General features: G+C 42.0%; 1 protein-coding gene across 10 annotated transcripts in view; it reads left to right on the top strand.

Annotated features, from left to right (window-relative positions):
• The first annotated feature begins 835 nt into the window (after positions 1-835).
• Positions 836-26018, top strand: part of LARP1 (La ribonucleoprotein 1, translational regulator) — a 96477-nt gene continuing 71294 nt past the window's right edge. For 4 of the 10 annotated variants that reach the window (XM_087924238.1, XM_026696656.2, XM_087924237.1 and 1 more), the window contains exon 1: positions 836-2034. In XM_087924238.1, coding sequence (XP_087780364.1) covers positions 1545-2034 — 490 coding nt within the window. In that variant the 5' untranslated portion in view covers positions 836-1544. Of the gene's footprint in view, positions 2035-2933; positions 2980-3005; positions 3456-26018 lie in introns of those variants that run through there. The other 6 variants (XM_087924243.1, XM_026696657.2, XM_087924241.1 and 3 more) reach the window with 4 other exon arrangements.

Genomic DNA, 26018 nt, shown 5'->3' with positions numbered 1-26018 from the left:
CTACCCATAGGTCCCTCATATTATCTCTCATTAGGTCCGCTGTTAGAGTAGCATTCCATCAATTCTACATTTGCTTGTATCCATTTGTGGTTTGTTCCAGTAGCTTGGTTATCATCAGATTATCCTAGATCCCAAAATCTGATGCAGCCCTTGTTAATCCGGCATGACTCTTCTAGTTCATGTGATTCTCGTATCTGAGATAGGAAATTTTAAGCATTAGGGGTTCTTTGCCCAAGGATCACTAATGGTAAGATGGGTACCAGCCAGAACCTTGATTTCCCTCATCAAAAACTGGTACTCTAATCTCTATACTTATCTGGTCACATACACATCAGCAACTAATTGCTACCAACAGATTAGGATGTCCTGTAGGATGTCAACCTATGGAAAGTGCTCAGAAAAATGGAAATCCAAGAACATCTTATTGTCCTCCTGAGAATCTTATATACAGATCAGCCACAGTATGGACAGAAGATGGTGAAACAGACCAGCTCCAGGTTGGCAAAGGAGTGAGACAAGACTTTATATAAAGGCAATGCAGCACAGGAGTTAAAATGTTGGATTACAAGCTGGGAAAGCCATCTTCCAACAATGAACTGTGAATGTTATTGAGTTTGTATCAATCACAGTATCTCACTTTAAGTTACTTTGCAGATGAAGAATCGGCACCTACTTGATGCCATTCAAATAAACCACCCGACCTCAAACAGATTAAATTAATGAAGAAAAATGGAGGTATCTCACACCTACAAAACGTCTGTCCATTAAGAACTTCCGGGAAGAGCGACGTTAACCTTTAACAATCACAAATTCAGTGGAACTTACTTTCAAGTTAACAGATTTATTCAGTCGCACATTTATCCTGATCTTGGTTTTTTTTTGGGGGGGGGGAAATCCCCCTATTAATTACAATTCAGAACTGAAGGAAGATTAGTTCTTCTGGAGACAACAGGGCCCCAACCTTCCGAACGGTGAAACTGGAAAGCGGGGTACCTCCGCGAGAAAGCCGCACTTCACCCAGGCCCTTCGGCGTGAAAGTTCGGCGCTCTCCCGAGCTCTGCCCCTTTAAGAAGCGTCTCTTCTCGCTAAATTGCATCAGGCACGCGCGCGGCCTCCGTGCTCGAGCCGGTGGCCTTCCCCCACCCCTTCCCTTTCCGAGGCGCGCTCGCTGCCGAGACGAGCGTGCACGCTCTCTCGGCTTTTCAAAGGCGGAGCTGGCTGAGAGGCGCGCGCTCTCGCTGGCCAGTCGCGTGGTCTCCTTGCTTCTCCATATTGCTGCGGCGGCATCAAGAGGAGACGGGGGAGGGGGGACGTCGGGGTTGGGTTTCCAGGGTGGGGGGAGGAAGCCGGCGGCTCGACCCCCCCTCGCTTTGGGTGCAGACTTTACCTGAGCGGAGAATCAGCCGAAGGAAAAAAAGGGGGGGAACAGGGCTGGGCTCGGTGAGGCGGTTCTGGAAAGGGGGAGTCGGCAAAGTTTGGGGCGGGCGCGTGTTGTCCGGGAGAGCCTGGAGGCGGGCGAACGAGGCGGCTCTCCGGGGGTGCAGATGGCTACCCAGGTGGAAGCTCTACCGCCCGCCAACCCTCTCCTGCCTGCCGAGGAACACGGGCTGGTTATCAAGAAGCCTCAAGAGAAGGGCGAGCACCTCATGCACCAAGGAGAGAAGGCCAACGCCGACGAGGGCAAGGGGGGCGGCCCCGACAGCTGCAGCAAGGAAGAAGGCGGCGGCGGCGGCAACGTGGGTGACCATCTGCGCCGAAACGGGGCCCTGCTGAAGCCCCCCAGCATCAAACAGCAGAAGGAGGACAGCAACCATCAGGAGAAGGAGAACCTGCTGCACCAAAGGAGTGGAGGCATAATAGAGTCAAACCGGCTGCCCGGAGAAGCCAGCAGCAGCAGTAGCGGCGGCGAGGAAGGCGGCGAACAGGGAGGAGTTGGCCGCAAGGAATTCATCGAGGCCCCTCCACCCAAGGTGAACCCTTGGACTAAAAACGCCCCGGCGGCGTTAGTTACTCTCAACGGACAGTCCCCTCCAGGTGGGTAGGTAGGATGAGTCCTTTGGCGCGGCGGAGGTTGGCGGGCCGTGTGTGTGTTTTATGGGGGTGGTGGGCTTATTCTGATACGGCAAGCGGGAGCCAGTCATTTCGAGGTGGGGAGTCCTCCCTCTGCAATATGGTGACATGCTCTCCCCCCTAATAGAACTCCACCCTGCCTTTGTCCATGTACGCCCACCCGGTGCTACTTCACCCGGCACCTCTGGGAGCCTCTTGGCAAAAAAATGATTCGGGGTGGGGGGAGAGGACTAATGGAGGTCCGTCAAAGCATGCTACGGGGCATTCAAAACCAAGCGTGAAATATATCCGTAGACCTCGGTGGTTGCAAAACGCGCCCCGTGAACTGTTCCCCGCCCCCAGTAAACCCCTTCTCCCTGTCCGCGTGCTTGCTTTTTTCTTGCAAAGTTACGGCCGGGGGTGGGAGGGGGGGTGCATTGGATTCGCTTCTATTCGCTTCCTTTCAGTTCCCGGCCGAACTCCCGGGTATTGCGATGTGTATATCGACGTTTTAACCAGCTTGAGACCCCCGCGCCGCTTCCTTTTCCTAAATAGGCCTAGTTGAATAGCACGGTGCTGGGTGAAGTCTAAGAATATCTGGCGGTGAATGTGTAACGCCGTCTAAAGTAGACGTGCCCGAGGTCCTTGGCGTGGAGGGAGAGGGGAGAGAAGAGGAAAAATAAGGGGTGGTAACCGGAGCTTTCCTTTATCCGGGGCACCGAGGACTTTTAAAATGCATGCCGATATTTTTTTAAAAAACAAAACCGGCGTTTTGATTTGCTTGAATTGTGTGTGTGTGTGTGTGGTGGGGAGGAGAAGCGACCAGCTCCCGAGTGCTGACCCCCCTTGAAACGGAGGAGGAGGGCATCCGAAGCGCGTGTAGCCGAGGAGGGCAGACCGAGTGCTGACTTAAGCGAGGCCGAGGCGACGGTGGGTCATGCGGCTCAACCGGGGCGGGGCACTGGGAAAAGTGCTGCATTTCGAAGGTTCCATGGCGTTGTTGCGGCGTTTGTAGGCCCCAGCGCAAACGTGCCTCTGGCGACGGTTTGAGCGCTTCGTCGCCCAAACGCTTCGCCGCCCAATGGCTAGGCGTGTGTGTGTCTCTGTCTTTCTCTCTGTGTGTGTCGCCCATTCGGCGTTTCCTCCCTTTCCCAGCATTCCACTGCAGTAAAGGCAACGTGGTTTTTGGGTTTGCGAGCATGTGATTTTCCTGAACTCGCTCCGAAGCCTTTGCTTTTTTTGGACTCCCCCTTTCCGGCTGTGCGTTTAGCCTGTCTGTTTTTAACTTTGCTCTCTTGGGGGAAAGCTGCTTTCCAGCCCCTTCGGATAGCTGTCTCGACTTGTAGCGAAAACGCAACCTACGCCTACCTAGGACGGAAGGCAGAAAAATAGGCCTCTCTGCACCTGTACGGTTACAGTAATGTATTGCCATTTATTTATGAAAAGGGCTCTTCCTCCCCTCACTCCTAACATGGTGCTCACTGATGGTGCAAGAAGGTCCCTAAAGTATGTGGGGCAAAGGTCTTTCAAATGTCCACGTGTGCTTATTTCTTTCTACTGTAGTTTATTGAGCGCAGATGGGATTTTCTGTTGTAGTGGTAGACATTTAAGCCTTCGGTTTCATAGCTTGAAAAATTATCTAACATTTATCCTGGGAGGAGGCTGAAAAAGAATCGTTCATTTTCTTAATGATTTTGGGGATGACAACTTTGTCTCCCTCCTGTGATGTAAATATATAGCATTAACAAAATTAAAAACAATACTGCTTTGTTGGACAAAACTGAAAAGCTATGTGGTACATTTTCTTTGCAAACATATGGTTGGTTTCAAGTGAGATAAAAGTTTTAATATAACTATAGGTTGGTACCTATGAATTTGAAATTTGATCTTTTCTCTTTTTGAAGAGCATAAAGGGCTATTTAGCAGACATAATTTGGAGGAAATATCAAGTCCTTGTGTTAGTTTAAATAGCTTTTGAATATTGATTATTGTTTATTGATGAGTGTATGCATCTGTCATCTAGTATGAATTATTCAGTTTCATTGATGCATAGATTGCACACCATCTGGTTTCTCCCTCCAAAATTGGGGAAAATACATTTACATTTTATAACATAACAGTACAGTGTTAAAATGGCTTTATAATTACAGGAATCAATGTGCATAAGTGTTCATCTGAAACAGTAAAACTGGAAGATATATGATAGTACTGAGGCAGTCTGATCTATTCAACAGAACAAGAGAGGCCCAGGTTCAGGTAGACCCTAAGCCATAGAAACTAGAAACATCTACATCATAGGGTTGCTCTTTGGGGAAATAAAATGGAGATTTCCACAGTAAGTTTTTGTAGCTTATGGAGGAAAGGCAGAATATCAAGCAAATAAAATAGACTGCTCTGTAACCTGTTTACATGAACACAGAGATAGGAGATAACTTGGCATGTTGAGCAACTCATGTAAATGTTGGTTTTAATTGAAAATAATTTGTTTTAATTTTATCCTTTTTTTCCCCTTAAGTCATCCTAAATGCTCTTGCCTGTTTTCTTCACAACAACCTTTGTGAGATGAGTTGGCCTAAAGAGAGTAATGGCCCCAAAGCCCTTCAGTTGGTTTTCACGCCTAAGAGAGGACTAGAACTCATTGTATTTTGATTTTTAACTTGGCATCTGTTCCTACAACAAATATTTAAGTTCTTTGTGGGCATTTTTGTTGAAAAATACATGTTGCTGATTATGAGAGTGCATAGTTAAAACAAAGTGCAATACTATTGATAAACACTTTTCCTCTTAAATAAGAAATACATGTTTCCTTTCTTTTTTTCTATGCCAGGTTCTTTGGGATTCTAGAAGCAAAATCTGAAGAAATTTTGTTTCAATATATTTTTTGGATTTGATTAGGCTTCAAACTTTTAAACTCTTAAATGATGATTCATAATGGAAACCTGTTCTATCATCACTGCCACTGCCAGTTTATGTACCCATGGATAGATTCAGCAACACACTTTCCTTATTCCTTTCCTTCCTTGTCTCATACAGAGTACTCCCAGTACAGCTAATTTAACATTAGAGAGAAAAGAAACATGGGTGTGCTCATACATTCCCAGATTGGATTAAGCAATTGCAGATTACCAGCATAGTTTAAGTGGATTGAATTGATACAGTAACCAGAACTGTTTTTTTTAAAGCTTGCTGTGTTAGATTATTTATTTGCTAAAGATGTACATATGTGATGGGAACATTTATATTTGTTAGATACTCAAAACCAAAGGTGTTTATTGTTTAAGAGTTTATTCTTACACTATAAATGTGTGTGTGTATGTTATGAGAAAGCATACAATATTGAAATTTTACTTTATATGAGAAATGTTTATCAAAGTGGATTGTTGATAAAAGGAGACATCCAATTGGATATCAGAGCTAAATCAGATATCTATTGTTGAGGTACAATGTTCTAATAGAATACTGGCCTGAAAATATTGGAAGTGGTAATAGAGGTCTTCTAGGTCCATTTCCCTGTCTACTCAGGATTGTTACTGCAACATCTGACAGATGGCCGTCAAGCCTTTGTTTAAATACCTGCAGTGAAGGAAATTTTCTACCTCCTGAGGCAGTGTGATTTTGTTGAAAATTAAGAAATTAAAATATGATACAGTAGATGTTTATTCAATGTCTTTCAGAACTGAAGTCACCTAAGGGAAAAAATTACCTTGAGATTTATTTGATCATCTATTCCTAGTACATTCCCTAACTGCATTAGTACAAGCATGTATAAAAGCAGCTTAATTTCTCACTATATGTGACAGAAGTCTTTTCAGTGTGCATAAATTACAGCAGTCTTTCATCAAGGCCTTGCTTAATTTCAATAACATTGTTGCTTCATTCTTAAGCTATGCCCTGGTTCACCTGTCATATAGTAAACCTTGTAATTCTTTGACTGGGCTATTAATACTGTATGGATTCAGCCAATTAAAGAAACTGTGACTACGCAGCCTACCTCCTAGTAAAATAACACCAACTCACTGCTTGATGATGCAATAAAAAGCTCTTTGTGGGCATGTTTTTTTTAATATTTTCTCTTTGGTGCTTTATTTAGTATAATTTCCTCCTTTTAAATCTAATGTCCCTGTTAATACAAATTTAGAAACTAATGAATACTAAGAAAGAATGAGTTTCCTAAAATCCAGTGTGATATAGTAGTCAGAGTACTTATTTAGAAGTGGGTTAAAAACCAGATTCAGGTCCCATTCGGTTTATTGTTCACCAACAGATGTTAAGTTCATATCTGCCTTGACCTAAAACAAACAAAATGTTTAAAAGGTCTATTTTTGTAGTTACTTACAAGCACATCTAAATTATATTAAAGTAATTTCTTTATAGTCCCCAAGACATGGCACAACTTTTGAGTACCCCTCAAGTTTAGAAATTGAAAGGTGAAAAATTTGACATGCCCTAGAGGTTGGATTACTGTTATGAAAATAATACAGGTAGTCCTTGACTTACAACCACAATTAAGCCCAAAATTTCCATTTGTTAAGTTAGTTGTGCCCCATCTTATGACCTTTTTGACCATAATATATTCTCTCTCTCTCTCTCTTTCTCTCTCTCTCTCTTTCTCTCTCTCTCTCTCTATCTCTTTTATATGTATCCATGTATTCATAACTATGTTTTTACTTATATCTATTATCTTGTAAGCAATTGACAAACCAAATAAATAAAAATAAAATAGTAGTTAAGCGATTGTTGGGTGAATTATATAGTTGTTAACTGGCTTGGCTTCCCCCAATGACTTGGCTTGTGGGAAAGAAGGTTACAAGTGGTGATCACATGACTACGAGACATTGCAATTGTCATAAATGCACACCAGTTGCCAAGTATCTGAAGTTTGGCAATGGCCATAAGTGTGAAAACAGGTCATGAGACACTTTTTCTATGCAGTTATAACTTTGAATAGTGACTATAAACAGTTGTTAAATCAAGGATTACCTATATTGGAGCTGGAGGGTGGGAAGAGAAACTTTATAGGATATATGATATGACTGGAGAAAAGGCTGGATATAAATATAATAAACATCTGGTGGTTTTTTTTTTACTTCCAAAGCATTGATTTTTTTTCTGATATCACAGCACAATCTCCAGTTCGGTCTTAATATGCTTGCCATATCACACAACACAGTTGCAACTGATCAAAGTTACACTAATGCTATTTGGTAATGAATTCCATTGACTGAATAAGTAAAATTAGAGTACATAATTTATAGTGCAGATATTGAAAGAGGTCTCTGACAAGCCTACACTAGAATATCTTTTGCCTTATGTTTCTTGAAGAGAAAAGTTAGAGCCCCCCTCATTAAATAAATATGAAAAAAATACACATTTCAATGCAGGATAATTATGCTTATTGTTAAAATATCCTTCCTGCACTGTTTTACATATAGCCCTCAACTGATGATGGTTCATTCAGTGGCTCTTTGACATTACAATAATGCTGAAAAAAAGTAACTTAGGACGTCCTTGAACTTATCTCTGTGGTTACATGATCAATTTTGGGGTGCATGGCAACTAGCATATATTTATGATAACTGTAGGATCCCAGGATCCTATTATTGTCATTTGTGACCATCCTAGAGGTCTTCCCACAAGCAGAATTGACGAGAAACCGGATTTGCTTAATGACCATGGCAAAAAAGAATGTGAAATTGCATGTAACTTAATGACTGCATTGCTTGGCTACAAAAGTTCTGATCCCACTTATTATAAATCAACACATTTGGGAAAATTAGGCTATATCTTGTCAAGTTAAATTTTAAACATTCCTGTTTCTGCAAAATAACATTTTGTGCAATTTAATTTTACAAAAGGTGTACTGTGCAATATTTGGGATTCTGTTCTTGAAGGAACCATTAGTTCATCTGATAATATGTGGCACTAAATGTATGTGTCTGTTATACTTGTTTAATCAGTTAGATATTAATTTTAAGATTATTTCATTGTTCTAGTATTGTTTTTTTTATGTTTCAGGAAGAATATTATGGTACAATTATCCTTCAGAAGAAACTAGGCCTTCTTTTAATGCTTATAAAGCTCCAGGTGCTGAATACTGCCCCCCCCCCCAGTAGTTTTATAGGATAAAGTTCTTTTTCAGAAGATGCATAGTATTTCAATTTGCCTGAATCTGTTTGCTATGATTATGCAACAGAAAAATGAGAATTGAAGAATAGTTGAGGGGGGTCCTTGTTGCTTTCTGAGCTTGGTTAGCCTAGCACTGATAATGTACCTAGTTTGGGTAATGAGCCATCTGCAAGAAAACAATCAACTCTGAGCTGCAAATATTCTTTATTGGAAATGTAGGTGCTTCAATTTCTAACTAATACTTCAGTTTTGAAAGAAAGGTAACAATATCACAGCAGTCCCTTTGCTGAATTCTGTATTAGAGGGCTGCAAAATATTCCAAGATTGGAACAAAATAATGTTGAGGCATTTTGTTCGATGTTTAAATGATCCAACATTCTTCTGTTGTCCTTTAAAGAAAAAAAAAACCCAGAAAGATAGGATTGATAAAGAGTTAACCATATACTGCTGCTTGCCTGGTATGTAATTTGTTATGTTTTTAAATTATTTCATTTAGGAAAAATATAACTGTTTTCTATTTTTCATAGGTTATAATGCATGAATTCTACTTTCACAATTTGAAGCAATTTTAGGCAAGTTGCCAAATGTGTAAAAATAAAAACCTGTTGTGCTTGTGCATTAAGAAGAAGCTTAGAAGTAATAGCCAGAAAAGTCTTTTCACTGTTTGGTTACTGATTATGAGCTATTTGTTTCTGTTGTTGCTTTTTGTGCAGTAGGGATGTTTAAAACATTTAATTCCTTTTAAGGAGTCATATTTAGGCTAGTTTTTCTGCAAGCTAGGTGATAAATATCATTTAACACGTACTACTATAGCTACTTAGAACAGAAAGTAGGGGAATGAGATTGTTTCAAATTCACATTGTTTTAATGGTGGAACTCTGAAAATATTTTGAATTATGTTTTGCTGGAAGAGAACCCTTTTGGAATGTACTGATTGAGGGTTTTGTTCCAAGTTTGGAACTAATCATTTCCCCCTCTTCATACTTGTTAACTAGAGTTCATCTATTTTTGGTACAAAGAGGATGATGCTTTTGAAAAAAATAGTTTTATATTATCTTTTTAGTTCATTGTCTAAGTAAACAGTTGTTGGCTTAAGGCCAGATATACTTCAGTGTTTGAAGTGATTCACATAGAGTTTATTATATCTTGCTGTTTTTGCAAAAACTTTTCAGATATGTAACAAACTGATAATACCTGTTTTACATTTTTCTTAATTCTTGTTTTATTAAATATAAAAATATTTGTTTAAATTATTGAGTAATATTTAATCTTCTAGAATATATGAGTAAAGAGTATATAAATAAGTCCCGTATTTTAAATGCTTCCCTAATTGATCCATGAAATGTTCATAAAATTATTCTAATTTAAGCTTAATTTGTTTTAAATGAGTTGATTTTTTTTATTTTGTCAACAGAAAGAATCAAGTTGCTTAATATTTGACACAAATTCAGAATCAAATGTTATATTTCCCTTCCATTTTCCCTTTAACTTTTAAGATTAATTTTAGATATTTTCTTTGGGCATTGCTTGTTCATAAAAAATTGAATAAAGTAATATTAAAAGATTAATAGGATATTGTTTCGGGGTGGTGGTGTATTTTTCCCCCCAAATTATACAGAATTTATCTCTTAACTTACACACACCTTTCTATTTGTGTTTTATTCTTGTTTTGATAGTAAAACTGGCTTAATGCTTATATGCCAAGTTTAATATGCATATAAAAAGGAGAAGAATGTGATTGCAGCTGGTATATTAAAGTTGTGATTCTTATAAAAGAAAAGGCTTTATGGACATTCCATGCTTTCAAGAAGGATTTCAAGACTGCATAGCTGTTCTGATAGATTTTATGAATTAAAAGGAAACAATAGTTGTAGAGAACCAGAGATGTTTGGTAAAGTTGCAGTTATAAACAGTTGGGTATAAGAAGAATATACTAAATTGAAATTAGTATATTAGAATAAGTTTACTATAACATGATAAATTTATTCATTCTTACTGTCAAGCTGTCATTTTTATAAAATGATGTAAAAATGCGGAGTAGTTTTAACACTTGCTAATCCTTTGATCAGCATCCAGGCTTTTCTGATTTTTCAGTTTAAACACTTGGGCACAACAAAATTAATTTGCAAATTTGGAATGTATAGTATATCTAATATAATTTAAATTGAGAAATAGTAAATATATTTAAAATGATCAGTACTGTTTATTAATTAATGCATATTAAAGAAGCCAATATTTAAAATAAAACGAAAAAGAACCACTTCTAGTCTCCTTGTCATTTTCCTAGAGGCATATGATTCACTATGATGGGAGCAGAACACTGGACTATATAAGCTTTAAGTATGAATTTTGACATTTGGGAAATAATTGTGAAACAACTGCAACTTAACTGACTTAAAAATCCGGGTATTTAAATCATTTTTCCTTGTCTATGTAGAGATAATAGTTGGATAAAAACTAGGATCTAAAAAATCAGTTTTGAATGAATCTGTTAGCTTGTCCTTATGGGTTGCTGGAAATAATATTCATGTAGAAGGGTATAGGATGACAGTTTTTATCAAGGAAGAAAGAATTAAACTGCAACCGCTTTCAAGATTTATTGAAAGCTTTCTTATTCTGTGGCAGTTTATTGCCTGATTTGTAATGAACACGCTTAAAGGTACTTTCAATCAGAAGACATTTTTTATTTAGTAATGCCTAACATTATAATGTTAATAAATAAAGCCAGGCATACATAATGCATTTTCTTGAGGTAGAAAATTAGTTTAGACCACTAAAGGGTTTTGCGGAAATCAATTTTTAGCATGTATTTCAGTTTTCAGTTTTTTTTCTAAAAACATCTTAAACATTCCTCCTGTGGGGTTTTCAAATTCCTGGAAAGTTTATACTTGGATATTTTATTGGGCTGGGCTAGGGATCAGAAGAAGGGACAGAACCAGTGGTGGGATTCAGCCAAGATTGCCTGGTTCGGGCGAGCCGGTAATAAAAATTCTGGCTTGCCCCAACCACCCCCCACCCCACCCTGCCCCACCACTACTTATTGGCCTTGCACGCCTTGGCTGGTGCCTTAGAGTTATACTGTGGCATAGCTATAGCTGCTCTTCGGCTTCCTTGCTTCGACCACATGGCCCAGTCTACTTGCCTGCCTTTGCCAGGGATTATGACGCAGCAGCCTATCACTTGTCTGACTTGGCCTGCTGCCGACCACTTCAGCAGCAGAACAGCCAGGTAAGCACAATCAGGTACCCCTTCGGAGAAGCGGGCCTGGGAAGGGTGATTGGCCGTGGCCTCGCCCTGCAGCCTGCCCCTAGCGCAGCACCTTTAAACTTAGCACGCTTCACAAATGAGGCAGCACCGGTGTCCTCACCCCATTTGTGAAGCGTGCTAAATTTAAAAGTGTTGGCAGCACAAGGCAGGCTGCTCCCATCAAGAGGAGTGGGTGGGGAGATAGACGAGCGACCCCCCCCCCCGAGACTGACTGATGCCATGGAGGAGAGACCGAGAGAGAGAAAGAGAAAGCTATACTATAGAATTATAGAAGCAACATGCTCCCTTCCAGTTTCCACAGCCCCGCTAGCAGGAGCACATAGATCTGGCGCTGCCTTCTCCCTCTCGCTTTTGGCTGCTGGGCGAAGCCATGGGAAGAAGGCAACGGCAGCTTTAGCAAAGGAATAAAAACTGATTTTACTGCTTCCATGTTGCTCTGCCACGAATGGGCAGAGATGGGTGGTGAGGAGCTTGCCTGAGTGACGCTACTATGCTGATAAAATCTTCCCTTCCCCTTTGGAAAGATTGGGCTCTGCCAGTTGGCATTGGGGGCCCGGGAGGGAATAACAACTTCTTCCTTGCTGAGCGTTAGCCAAGGGAAACAGTCAAATCAGTTTTTATTTCTTTGCTAAAGCTGCCGTTCCCTTCTTCACATGGCTTTACCCAGCAGCCAAGAGGGAGAGGGAGAAGCGGCTGAAGGGCCCCTAACATCTTTCTCTGCACTGGCTGCTTTTATAATTCCGTTTTTGTTATTCTTTTTGCGATGCCCCTTCATGTCAGCTCAGGAAGGAGGGGAATGGGGAGGAGCAACTGCCACCGCTGAATGCAGGGAGGGAAGAACTCCGGCTCTCTTATGCATCAAGTGACTATTCACCTGAGCATGCAGTGGTGGCAGTGAGAGGAGGAGTAGTCAGAGTTCCCACCGCCTCCCTAATCCTAGCCCAGGAGGGTATCTGCTTGTGTGTATGCGCACGTGAAAGAGATGAGAGAAGAAAGGGGAGAGAAAGAAATGAGAAAATGATGGAGGGAGAAAATGAGAGAGGAAAGAAATGAGAGGGGGGAGAGGAGTGAGAAGGGAGAAAGATGAGAGAGATAAGAAACAGAGAAAGAAAGGTGTGCATGTGAGAGAGAGTGAAAGAAATGGAGAGATGAGAGAGAAAAAGAGATGAGAAGGAAAAAGAGAGACACAATACCTGTTTAAAAGAAAATAGAAAAATGGCTCTTTGAGTGTTTAAGGTTGCAGACCCAGACTCCTGGGTTAGGCAAGCACTATGGTGATTAAGTGGTGTGGCCATTAAGCAAACACTGGTTGTTAAACAAGTCCATTTTCCTCAATGGGCATTTTTAACCAGAAACCAGAAGGAATTGTTGGAAACTGGCAAAAAACAGAAAGCCTCAGTCACATGACTGTGGGATGTTGTAACTAAAAGAAAAAGAGAAAGAGGGAGGGAGGGAATGGAAGTGAATGACATAGCTGCATGGATGGATGGATGGATACATGAAGGGAGGGAGGAAGGAAGGGAGAGGGAGAAAAAAAGAGGAAGAAAGGATCACAAACCATGGCACTAGACATGGCTTCAGAAGACGCTTTGAAACATCACAGCAATCTAGGGCTGGAAGGGACCTTGGAGGCCATCTAGTCTAACCCCCCTGCTCCAGTAGGAAACCTTATATCCTCTGGATTATTTTGGTGCCTCTGAGAGGAAAATTGCCACAAAAGAGACATTTACTAGGACAAGGCTGCCATGCAGAGGAAGGAAGGGATAGTCCTTGACTTATGACCATAATTGAGCCCAAAATTTTGGTTGTTAAGCAAGAGCGTTAAGTGAGTTTCACCACATTTTACTCAATCCATGATATCTGGCTCTTAACAGTCAGATGCAGGCTAGGGAAGAACATCTGAAGGTATGTGTAATGTTCTAATATACAGAAATTATAGTTAAATGTGTGGCAGAAAGTGGACTCGGTGTGTTTTTCCGAACACAGTAAGTGAGGTTGAATGCGTATAGTTTTAGAACAGTTCTGTGTGTGTGTGTACAATATATATATATACAGTAAATTATATATACCATGTTTCTCCAACAATATGCCCCCCCCATAGGAAGGCCCAGCATGTTTTCTAGGCATGAGGTGAAATTAAGCCCCTCCAACAAAATTTAGGCCTATTTAAAACATGCGAAATGAGGGGGGAAGGGCAGGGGGAACTTGCCGTGAGGAGCGGCCCACGGGCACCCATGCCTCACCACCAGCCACTCCTCATGGCAAACATGGCGGAGCGTGGAGGGCTCCCTACCCCAGCCAAGTGCCTTTGCTGCAGACCTGGGTATGGTGCTGGCTGCAGGCTGGGTCAGCAGGCGGGCAGCAGTGGCGTGGATGTCGGCCTCAGCGGCGGGGCACTTTGCACCACTGCTGCTTTCTACGTCGCTGCCGCTTTCCCTTCTGCCCTCGCTGTGGCTTATGCTGCATTTGGACTGCTGCCTTTGGCCAAGATGCAGAGGCGGATTTCCATCTTATTTTTCCTTTAGAGTGAATTCTTTGGGAGAATCTTCTGGGAACCTTGGCAGGAAAAGGAGGGAGGGAGGGTAGCACCCCTTAAATGCGCTCCCCACCTTCATCTCCTTGAAGGACAGAAATAGGATGGAAGTCCACCACTTGGATTTCTCCTGGCAAATCCCAAAGACACTCTTCCCTCTCTCCCTCCTCCTTTCCCTGCCAAGCTTCCCAGAGGGTTCACCTGCTGATTCATTCATTCATACTTCTAAGGGAATGTTAAAGGTATGTAGGATGATTCCCTTTCTCTTATGTTTGGATTGGAAGGTTTGTCTCTGCTCGAAGAGCAAAATGGATAGATGGTTCCCTTTTTAAAACTACCGGGAGGGAGGGGAAGAAGTTGCCCAGCCAGTCTGTATTCTTAGGGAACTGATGGAGGGAATGAGAATAAAGGCGGCTGGAGCAAGAGGAGAGTGCCCAACCGTACAGGGAACGAGACCCTGACCCGAAGCTCTGGGGCAGGAAGTAAAGCAAGGCGTGGCGGGGGAGAAACAGTGGCATCATCTCCTGCCGTCGCTTCCACCCACTGAAGCCTGAATGACTCACCGACTTGCAGGACAGTGTCGACGCAGCCGCCGTCAAGCAAAGCGATGCCCCTGTGGGAGAGCAGCGGTTCTCATTGGCAGTGGGTCTGTCATGCCGCTGCTGCCACAGTTGTTGGAGATGATGCTGGTGAGAGGCGCCACCGCCGGTGGGAACCGTGGAAGCTATGGAAGTGGTTTCCCTGTCTGAGAAGCGGCTGAAACGCTGCCAGCGGAGGAATGGGCTTGAACTGTTCCTCTACTCGCTGGAAGGGCCACTTCTCTGCTACCACTGCGCTGCAATGTCTAGCACAGACTCTGGCCTCTGCATCTTGGCCAATGGCAGCAGTCCGAACGTGGCATAAGCCGCAGTGAGGGCAGAAGGGAAAGCAGCGGCACTGGAGAAAGCAGCGGTGCAAAGTGCCCCGCTGCCGCCAAGGCCGATTTCCATGCTGCTGCTACCCGGCCTGCAGCCAGCACCATACCCAACCTTCTGCAGCAAAGGCACTTGGCTGGGATAGGGAGTCCTCTGTGCTCTGCCATAATTGCTGTTAGGAGCGGCTGGTGGTGAGGTGTGGCTGCCCGTGGGGCGCATTAGGCGAGGGTGTGCGGGGGGGGGAGAAATTAAATCACCCCCGAAAAGATGGCCTAGCTGTTTTTTCGGGGGTCAAAAGAAAAAATGCCTGTCCTTATTTTCTGAGAAACACGGTAGTAGATAAATTACCTTTTTGTGTGCCTATACCAGGGTGGGGTTCAAAAATCTCAGCAACTGGTTTGCTGCCCGGTTGCTGGATGGGAGTGGCCTACCAGAGCTTCTTGTTTCTGGCTTCCGGTGAAACCCGAGGGAGGCCATTTGTGCCCTTCCAAGGGTCCAGAGTCCTCCCCCGGGCCTCTGGGAGGGCAAAAACAGCCTCCCCCGGTCTCTGGAGGCCCACCGAAAGCAGAAACAGGCCCATTTCTGGACTTCCAGAAGGCCCAGTTTCCCCCCTCTCAGAGCCTCTGTGTGGACCCTGTACTTAACCTCCATCGAAGATGGGCCGCGTGGAGACTATGACCATGAAATCCACTCTAAATATAAGCCATAGTTTACTAACCATATGTTGCATTCATACATGACATTAAATCAAAGTCAGGACTTCTGATACAGGCATGGGAAACCGAACATGTATCCATGGAGAATGAAGATAACAGCAAAAACCAAAGAACTTGAGTAAACCACGTCTTTCAAACCTCCCAGGACAAGGAAAAGGATGGGAGATCATCCATATGTGCTCCAGATCAGGGGTCCCCAACCTTTCGGACCTCAGGGACCACTAAATTCATAATTTTAAATCCCATGGACCAATAATAGGATCTGCTTAATTACCAGCTGGGTGAGCATCGATATGATCTGCTTAATTACCAGCTGGGTGAGCAGGCCATGATGCAGGTGGTCATGTGACTGGGTGGGTATAGCTAACTCAGTGTTACTCATGTCGATGGGTGCCTTTCTGGCCTCGCCCTCCCTTCCCACCACTCCTCCCCTCACTGCCTGGGCTCCTTAGGGTCCCAACAGGAAGCAGTTGTTGGAGCTAAGCAGCCATCACAAGAAAGTTGGCAAAACAGCTGGGTTAATTCAGATTAGATCTGACCGAGAAGGAGGCTTAGCAGAAGCACCTCAATGAGGACTACTAGCATAGGCTTTCCAAGCAGAGGGAAGACCTGAGGGAGTGCAAGGCCAGGTACCGGTGCCTGGATGCTCAGAAGGCTGAGATGGTTCACCAGTTCCAGGCCATGATGCAGTCCTACTGGAACAAGGCTCTTTGGCTCTTCGCCATCAGTGGCACTTCCCTTCAGCCTTTGCCCAAAGACCTGCCCCAGGAAGCTAAAGCAGACCTCAAGTCAGAATTTCTGCGCCCTTTGACCCACACAAAAAGACCCCGAAGGGGGTCAAAGTGATTCGCCTCTTTCCTGTAGTAATTCTCTCATATTTTTAAGTTCCATTTTTAATTCCTGAAGAGATATCATCATTACACACTCTTGTATTTTATGATCGTTAAAGTCCACACACAAAAAAAAAACCACTTTTACTTTCCTTCTTCTTTCAATTTTCTAAAGTTCTTAAATGTTCCAGGCCAGGGTCTATACCAAAAACATAAATCAATCCCACAGTCAGTCTTTCCTTGCTTTTTTCTTTATTTTAGTTCTGCTTTCACTTTCTAAGATTTTTACTTTGTTTCAATAATTCTTTAATGTTATATCCACACAAGTTCATTCAGAGACAGGATGCTTTCCCTTGTTTGAGCTCAGGTTTTTGTCAAAAGGTGGCACTCTCCATTATACAAAGTCTTCACCTTTCCCCCCTATTATTTAGGGTTTTTTGAACCTCAATATTCCAACACAGTCCACTCTCCAATTTGTAAACTTTATTATCATTTTTTGACAATCTTAAGTCCAGTTTTATTTTATGCCTGTTTATTGCCAAAATATTTTAGTCCAGTTTAGTTAAATCTTTCGTTCTCGCTTATTCCTTTCCCGGTTCGAAGCCCTGCTTAGCTGTCAGAAATATTTTCTTATTTTTTTTCCTGTCCCTTTGTAATTTCGCCGCTCACTGTTCTTTTCTTAAAAATTCCATGTTACCTTAATCCCGGGGTACTTTTGTTTAGTTGCATCACCCAATTGTCCGGGTTCAGATGTTATCCACCTCTTTCTTCCCTCCTGCACAAATCTTAATCCAGCTGAGTCCTCCTCTTTGGGTGGCCATTTTAAACCACTGCTGCAGTCATCTTCTGGTGGAAAAAGACCAAGCCCAGGAGGGGAGATGTGGCTCCCCTCAACCTGGCTTGCGGCTTCCCCTTACTCCACCAAGGCAGCTTCAGCCCCTAATCGTAATGATCGGGGCTCTCCAACGAAAGAGCACGGACCATAGCCACAGAGAGATGCGATCTACGGTCTGTCAGCGAGGAGGCTCCGCCTTCTTCCTCATCTCAGCGCCATTTGAGCTGTTATTATCAGGCAGCCTGCACTTCCTCACTTTCAAGGTGGCCTTCCTTGTGGCCATCACTTCGTTCATGAATATCTGAACTGGCGGCCCTCTCCATAAGAGAGGACCTTTCTATATTCCATCCAAACAAGGTGGTTCCCTCCTTCCTCTCCAAGGTGAATTCCTCGTTCCACAGGGCACAGGAAATAATCTTGCCAGACTTCTGCCCGAGCCCAACCCACTCTCTGGAGAAGAAATGGTGCACCTTGGATGTTAGGAGTGCCTTCTGCACCTACATCAAGAGGATAGCCGCTCTTAAAAGGCCAATCCCTTTTTGTATCTTTCCAGTCCTCTACTCTGGGTAATAAGGTTACACCATCAATCATAGGCTGGTGAATACAGGCATGCATCGCCAAGGCTTACGAGCGTCAAGCTCTTCTATTGCCCAAGCAAGTGACAGCCCATTCTACCAAAAGCACAGCCATGATAGCTACATGGACGACACAGGCCTCTATCGAGGACATCTGTTGTGCAGCAACATGGTCATCTTCATCCCCGTTCATAAAACACTACAAACTGGAGGCCTTCGCTTCAGTTGAAGCGCCCTTCAGCGGGCTGGTGCTTCAGATGGTGCAAATAGACTTGGGGACTTGGGACCAGACTGCTACCCACCCTTAGGACAGCCGGTTTTGGTATGTCCCATTCTTTGGATTCTCTGTTCAGCACACTGGAGAAGGGGTGTTGGTCTTACCTGTTAACACTCCTTCTCGGTGTGCTGAGATAGAATCCAATCCCACCCTGGCAACCGTCTGGTCCAGGAGTCGTCAGAATCAGCACTGGAAATATGTTAAGTCAATCACTCTGCCTTCATCAAAACTGGGCATGGGCAGGCAAAGGAGGCATGACCAAAAGATTGATTGACTTAATCTTACGAGCAGAAGAGCAGAGTTAACCCATTCTTGGATCCTCTCTCAGCACACAGAGAAGGAATATATCAGGTAAGTCACACGCCCCTTCTATATCAAATTCTGTGATATAGAATGATATGTATTAAATGACCTTATTTTGCCAGAGTTGTTAAGCGAATTACTGCAATTGTTAAGTGAATCATGTGGTTGCTAAGTTAATCTGGCTCCCCCATTGACTTGGCTTGTCAGAAGCTGGCTGGAAGATTGCTAATATTGATCACATGACCCCCGTGACAGTGCAAGCATTATAAATACATATTAGTGCCAAGTGCCTGAATTTTGATCAAGTGACCATGGGGATGCTACAGTGGTTGTAAATGTACAAACTGGTCATAAGTCACTTTTTTCAATGCTGTGTTAACTTTGAATGGTCACTAAATGAATGTTTGTAAGGAGAGGACTGCAGTAGCTATAAATATATCCCTCCAAAAGGTTTTACTTACATTTGTAAGTAAATTTCAACGATTGTCCCTGAGTTTCCGTCTGTTTGCTTTTCTATTTATCCATTAGTTATGATAGATGTAAGAGAAAGTGCTATCTCACATAGAATATTGCAGTTGTTGATACTTGGGAAACTAATTTTATAATCTTATGCTTGCAGCGGTTGTTTTGTGAAGGTGTGTCCTAATTTTTTGAAAAAGAAAAAAGCTGTTCAGGCTATATTTATGAAATGGAAATATCTTATTAACTTTAGCTTAATATCACTGGATTCTAGACTTGGACTTGTTTATTTCTGTAGCATTTTCCAAGACTTCTAGTTAGAGTATTTTAATTTCTATTTTGGAACTGCAAAAATGTTCTGGGAAGAAATTGGAGTTGCTAGGCATGAACTGAGAGATAGGAAGGCTGTATGATATAGGATTGATATTTGTATCTCCTTTTACCTTTGGTATTGCAAATGTAATAAGTTACAAATGTGTTTTTTTAATTCTGCATCTCAGATGGTGTGAAAATTAAAATAACTATACTATCCTGGTTAAAAATATGAATATTTGATTTCCAAGTTCTCAAGGAGAGAAAGAAAATAGGTCAAAACACAAATTGTTTGTAACTGTACACTAGAGTGGTCTTGAAATAATCCAGTTTACATTGCTTTGCCAGTTATGTCAAAGCTTTTACTTCAAAGTAAGATAATAGGCTAAATAGGATGGCTGCAGTGGCAAGTTTATTCTAATAAGAAGTCAGTGTAGGTCATACTGGCTGCTACTATTAAGAGTCAGAGTTAAAAATAATCCCTTGGGTGCAGATCTGCATTTAGCAATTCAAACATAAAATGAAGCAATATTTTAAATTCTAAGTACTATTTAATTCTGGACAAATACTATATATAAAATAATTATCCTTAAGTTCTGAAGAGTTCTTTCTGTAATTCTAGTACAGTATCTGTATATTATACCCGAGAGAGAAAAATGAACATTGTTGAATTGCTTTTTGATTTTGCATAGTATGAACAGACAACTTTTTAGCTCCAATAATGTACAAGTCGCTGGAGAAGGAAAAGTGTATATATATGTAGCTTTAGCTTGATTAAAATAAAATATATAGCTAGAATCACAATTATTTAAACCAAAAAACAAGAGGTATATTTTAATATAGAAAGACATAATTTATACCTTTTGCCAAGCCATGATATGGCTTATTTCATTCTGTCTTAGATATGTGAAAGTAGTCAGTGGTCAATAAAGTATAACTTATGAAATCACAAGTTGGGAATTCAGCCAGCTGCAGTTTATTCAACATTTATTGCTTAGCATAATTGTTGAACCATAATATTCTAAAATTTGTAATTAGCCACTACATTATTTTGATGCATCACTATATTTGTTGGTCAGTTGTTTTTTTCCACAGATAACTTGCTGCAAGCAACAGAATAATAGAAACAGTTTTTTAAGTTACAAATTACAATTTGAAAAAAAACGCAATAACAGTGGAAGTATAATAAATATTAGGGATTAAGGAAATAAAGTTTCACTCCCCTTTAATTTTACTATGAACAGTATTAAATTAACTTTCCTTTTTTGACTATAGTAAATGATAAGAACTGATTCTGTCAGTCAAATTCAACAGTCCAGTAATGCTTTTAAACTTTTTCTTCAACTGTGGGGTGGATACATGATATTGATCATACATGCACCCAAATGCTTTCATATTTCTGATTTTTTTCCCCCATCCCAGTGATCCATTGTAGATTAGTGGATTTTACTGTCAATTGGAACAGAAAGCTAGTAGCAAGATACTAGTTTTCTGTTCCAACTGACAGTAAAATCCAGTAATCTACAATGGATCACTGGGATGGAAAAAAACAACTAGCTGAACAGGTTCTCTGTGTTCAGGCATAAATTTTCTGCCAAACATCTGATTTTGCTGATAAATGTAAAGGAGATTACCAATGTGCATTGTTTAAAAATATTTAAATATATTCTGCTATATAAAAGTTTAGAAAATGCAGTGTATAAGAACATTTGGTCTAGTACTTTGTACAAAAGGACCTTGACAGACAACTTGGGCTGCTTATAAATCCAAATAAAATATTCTCTTGAAGAGATTCTATTACTATTGTTAAAAAGATGTAGAAGATGACCAGGCTGAGCCTGAGGGAGGGTGAAGAGCATAATCAGCTTGAAGTCCCTTTGCACCCACAGGAAATCTAAATTCAGCCCTCTTAAATTCCTTTGACTCTTATCTACCTAGTGTTTAGATTACTGTTTACAAGTAAACTGGAAGGGTCATTTGAATAATCCAGATCCCTGATCTGTTGCGCCTGACAAAAGCAATGACAATATAATTCCATATGGTTTTAGCAATGTTAACAGACTTTCTTGTTATACTGCTGTCTTTAAACATTCCTAGTAAATATTGGATATAGAATGTGAAATACAATGCATTAACTGTAGTTGATTATGCATTTTGAATTTGATGAAAAACCTGAAACTGCTTTCTTCAAGTGCCCACTGAGTTACATAGAATAAAAATTAAAATGGGGTGGGGGGATTAAAATATGAGTTTTCTGTTACATGATAAAAATCCAGGTGTAAGTAATGATGATCCTTCGAGGTATGTTTAAGTTAAATTGATGTGTATCTTTAAAAATCAGTGCTATTAAAGCAGGTAAGATGAATGTTATGGAGTGCCTTACTGATTTTAGACAGTGAAAATATGAGTTCTTTTTAAACAAATTCTAAAAGTTGCATTGCTTTAGCTATCCCTTTTTATTTTTAGTACATTTGTAGTATGTAACTGATAAATAATGTACGTCACAGCATAAATTAAACCAGAAGGATAGGCCTCTTAGTCTATAACAATATTCTTATAGACTTAACATATCTATTCTGGAACATGGCTTTTTGGACAATGTGCAAGCAATATTGTAATTCAAGCAATTATTAATTGATATTAAGGCAAGATAATTTGGTGCTCTCTGAGATTGTTGCAGTGAAAACAGATTTTGAAATCCATTTTTCAGAAAAAATTACTGAATATATATGTATTGTTTAAGCTAAACAGTAGCAAATTTAAGGCAAAATATCTGGGCAGCATTTTTAGATACATTACTTAAATCAGGAGTATATAATTATTTTTTGACAAGGATATGTAATTTGCCTTTAGTGAATTAGACACCAAACTTCAAAGGGTATTTCATTTACTTGCATTTTTTGAAAAAACTTTTGAGTGCCAAATATAAGATAGTGATTATGAATAGTTTTGAGATCACAGGTTGTGTGTTATACTCCTTTAACTATTTTTTATTTTTGGTTATTATTCAGAACCATTGACCGAGACCAAAAAAGAAAGAAGATAACCTTGTCACTTTTTTTTACACTAGCACACATTAACTTATATATATATATACACACACACATATTAATCACAATCTATACTGTATACATAGCAGAAAAAACAGTCTTGAGAGTTAACAAGATTGACACTGTATGGTACAAAGCTATTACTGAATTGTTTTGCTTCGGATACCACGAAGCCTTCTCCCAGGAGGTAACAAAGAAAACCGGTCTAGAGAGGATCCTGACAATACTATGTATCCTCGTCAAGCATTATTTTTATGCCATGTCCTGGATAGAAGGAAGTGGACTTCCAATAATATAATCCACATACTTTATTAAATCACCAATTTTACTAAAGTTTTCTGTGGTGTTCTGTATCTATGGCTTATTTAAAATTTACAATTCTCTATTTTTGGGCTGCTTCTTAAACTTGTCAGCTGAAGGATTTTTGTGGCTATATTCATATGGACAGCTTAATTGTAGCTTTATTACAATGTGGGATAAGTAGCTTATTCTCCATTGTGCTGGTTGGAGAATCTAATGCATGGTTATTGGCTCTGCTTCCTTGCTTGAAGACCGAGTCAATCATCTCTTTAGTCCCGCCTCCTGCGCATGCCCAGTTCTCCCATGAGCTTTTCAGAGCATCTAGTAGTGGGAGGTGCTTCAGTCTCTGCATGTGTAGGCTGGGCTTAATTTGTGGAACGCTCCTCCTCTTCCATGGGACTCCTCCCCAGCTTTCCTCAGTTTTTGCTCAGCTTCGTGAGAGATAGGCAGTGCTTGTGATTCTTCCTTGGCCGAAACAGGAAAAATTCTTTCATTGCAGCAGGTTTGACAGTTAATCCGCTTTTCTTTAGCCGTCTATTCCATTCCGATTTCTCAAATTGGCTCGCATTGTAGAGATTGCAGCCAGACAGGTCCGTCTTAGGGAAGCGCCAATTCGCGCCCCAAAGCGGCAGGGGTTTTTTTTCGGCTCTGCTCACACCCCCTCCTCACAGCCGATATTCTACCCCTGCCATTTTGAACGATTGTCGCAGTGTTGCCTTTTAATCGATCAGCGACGTGACTTTTCGCTCCAAACTGAGTGGTATCGTTCTTCCCCCTCTCCGAACACCATTTGAAGTGGAGAATTCAAACTCTTGATAACTTCCACCTTTTCCCGCCGCTTAGCTTAATAGAAAGAGCCACCGGCGGCTATTCACTTACAAGGCGGGAAGTTGCCACTTGAGGAGCGTGCCAAAAGTTTAATGGCTGGAGGCCATTTTGTGCCGTCAAAACCTCGTGGCCATGCGCCAGTTATTCATTCTCAAGCTGTGTGAGGTAGTTCTGCTCAGAGCAGCAGGTTCCCTTCAATATTCTGGGAACTATTATACCCTCGTCTTGGTTTGGTTTCATTCGAGGCGATTTCTTGCGTTTTAAATTGTTGGCTTAACCCTCACAGCCCAATTATCTCAGCGGCACAACAGCGAACACCCAGGCCTGTGTCCGCCTGTGCAGGGAAGCTGTTGAAGGCCCCTACACTTATCAATCTGGGCCTTTAGGTGTTCGCAATTTGGCTGTTTTGGCTTTACTTTGCGTAATATTGTGTCAATTAACATTCTTATACATACATACATACATGTATGTATACACACACACACACACACACACACACACACACTAGTGCTTATAAGAGCAATAATAATAATAATAACAACAAATTTTTCTTCAGTATACTATTTTAATTTCAATAAAATACTATTACTGACATACGACTCATTTTGGATAGGTTATATATATATATCAATAAAACCATTATCAGGGCAACCGGTCTATACTCAGATCAGGTCCCTGGGCATGCCAAATGCCTTCACAGCATTATATAACAAGCATACTGTAATTCCAATTGGAATCGAAATGGCAGATGGTAGCACCTCTCAGACCTCATCCTTGAAGGCAAAAGCCAAATCTCAACACAAACCTAAGCAGGCTAAGGGGACTTCTAAAGCCTCAGAAAGGGACGCAATCAGGTGCCACAAAGCTTTACAAAAGCAGATAGACAAGCGTACTCGGGAGGCGCACAATGTCCCACAGGACTTCTCCTCCAGCCCATCTGTCCCTTCCCACCCTCCTCCTCCCCTGGATCTCTCCCTCTCATCCAGGCACAGCTTGGCTCCCCAAGGCCAACAGGCCCAAGTGCCCGGGACACTGACCACACGAAGGGCTCCTGAAGCCACATTCACTCCAACGGCTGCTGGTCTTCATCAAGGCAATAGTCTTATTGAGGAGGTTCCAGAGAGGATGAAAGCCTGGATGGAGCTGGCAATCCGCCAGGGAATCGCAGCGAGGCTTCAACATGTAGTTATGACCAGGGAATATCCTGTGATCACTGATCATGAGTCCCAATCGCTGAGGTCATTGACCAGGTTGGAGCAGCACCATACGCAGGTACATTTACGCAGGAGACCCCCCTCCAAGGGCCGACAGAGGAGGAGGAGGAGGGAGAAGTGGATCAAATTGATCAAATGGAAGAGACTGAATTGGGATCAATACATGATAGCGAGTCAGAAGCAGACCCCCTAGAAAGGGGAATGTCTGAGGATGAGGGTCTTATTCCTGACCAACCTGTTTTTACAGGCTTATTCTGCCCACAGCTTTTCAGATCTCTCTTGTTTAAGGGAAAAAATATTGCACGCCTAAACAAGTGGACCCCTTCCACCACACCAACTCCGTCGCAAGAGGGACCAGAGGATCTGATCTTCAACCAACCAGTAGTTGAAGCAGAGGTGATCCCAGTTCCTCCCATGTTTGCGGACCTGGTACAGAAGCAGTGGGCCTCTGCAGCAGTGTACACAGCCCCCACTGGATATGACAGGAAATATTTCAATCTGGCCCCTGATTTTTCAAAATTATAGAATACTCCCAAGGTAGATGAACCTATAGTGGGATTAGCGTCCTCCTCCATTCCCAGTGATGCGCTGGAGGCATTAAAGCTGGAGGAAAAACGGGCCAAGCTAGCCCTACGCAGAGCCCATCAGTCTGATGCGTGGGCCATCAGAGCAGCCACGGCCGCCTCCTTCACACGTTCGTCTCTCAGATGGCTCCCTTTCTTACAGCAACATGTCCCTAATTCTAACCTTAGAGCGCAACAAGATATTGCTAAACTTATTGCTGCGGCTGAATTTTCAGCTGATAAGTTTTCAGCCAGGGCACATGTCACAGCGCGTCGCTTGCTATGGTTAAAACATTAGCAAGGCAACTTCAAACACAAATCCAAGCTGGCTTCATCCCCCAATTGTGGGAGACAGACTGGCCCTTCCCTTGATTCACTACTAATCGAAACCCGTAACAAAAAGAAAATTCTTCCTTCCCTTTTTCGGAAGTCAGATCCTAGAAACCCCCAGTCCTTTCGGAGGGGATCCTTTCGACCCTTTTACCAGGGATCCTTTTCACCCAGATACCAGAGACCCCCATCATTCAGACCAGGGCAGCAGCCAGATAGGTCCGACTCCGGGGATAGGAGCAGAAGGGGTGGTCAATCTAAAATATCCTTTCAGGGACCAGGAAACAGGTCCTTTTGGTGTCCAAGATGACTCCCGAGACCCAACCCCCATTGGCGGACGCCTTAAATTATTCGCTGACCAATGGGACTCCTCAACCTCTGATTCCTGGGTCAGAGATACGATCAGATTTGGCCTTGCGCTGGAGTTTCAATCTGCTCCTCCAGATTTTTTCATGTCATTCCCTTCTCTCCAGAGACCCGATTAAATGTAATCTCATGGAATTGGCTATCCAACATCTACTGGATATACGAGCCATC

This window comes from Pseudonaja textilis, chromosome 2 (genome assembly GCF_049901715.1).
Source record: "Pseudonaja textilis isolate UNSWEBS1 chromosome 2, rPseTex1.2, whole genome shotgun sequence".
Taxonomy (NCBI): Eukaryota; Metazoa; Chordata; class Lepidosauria; order Squamata; family Elapidae; genus Pseudonaja; species Pseudonaja textilis.
This window is presented reverse-complemented; position numbering and strand designations above follow the sequence as displayed.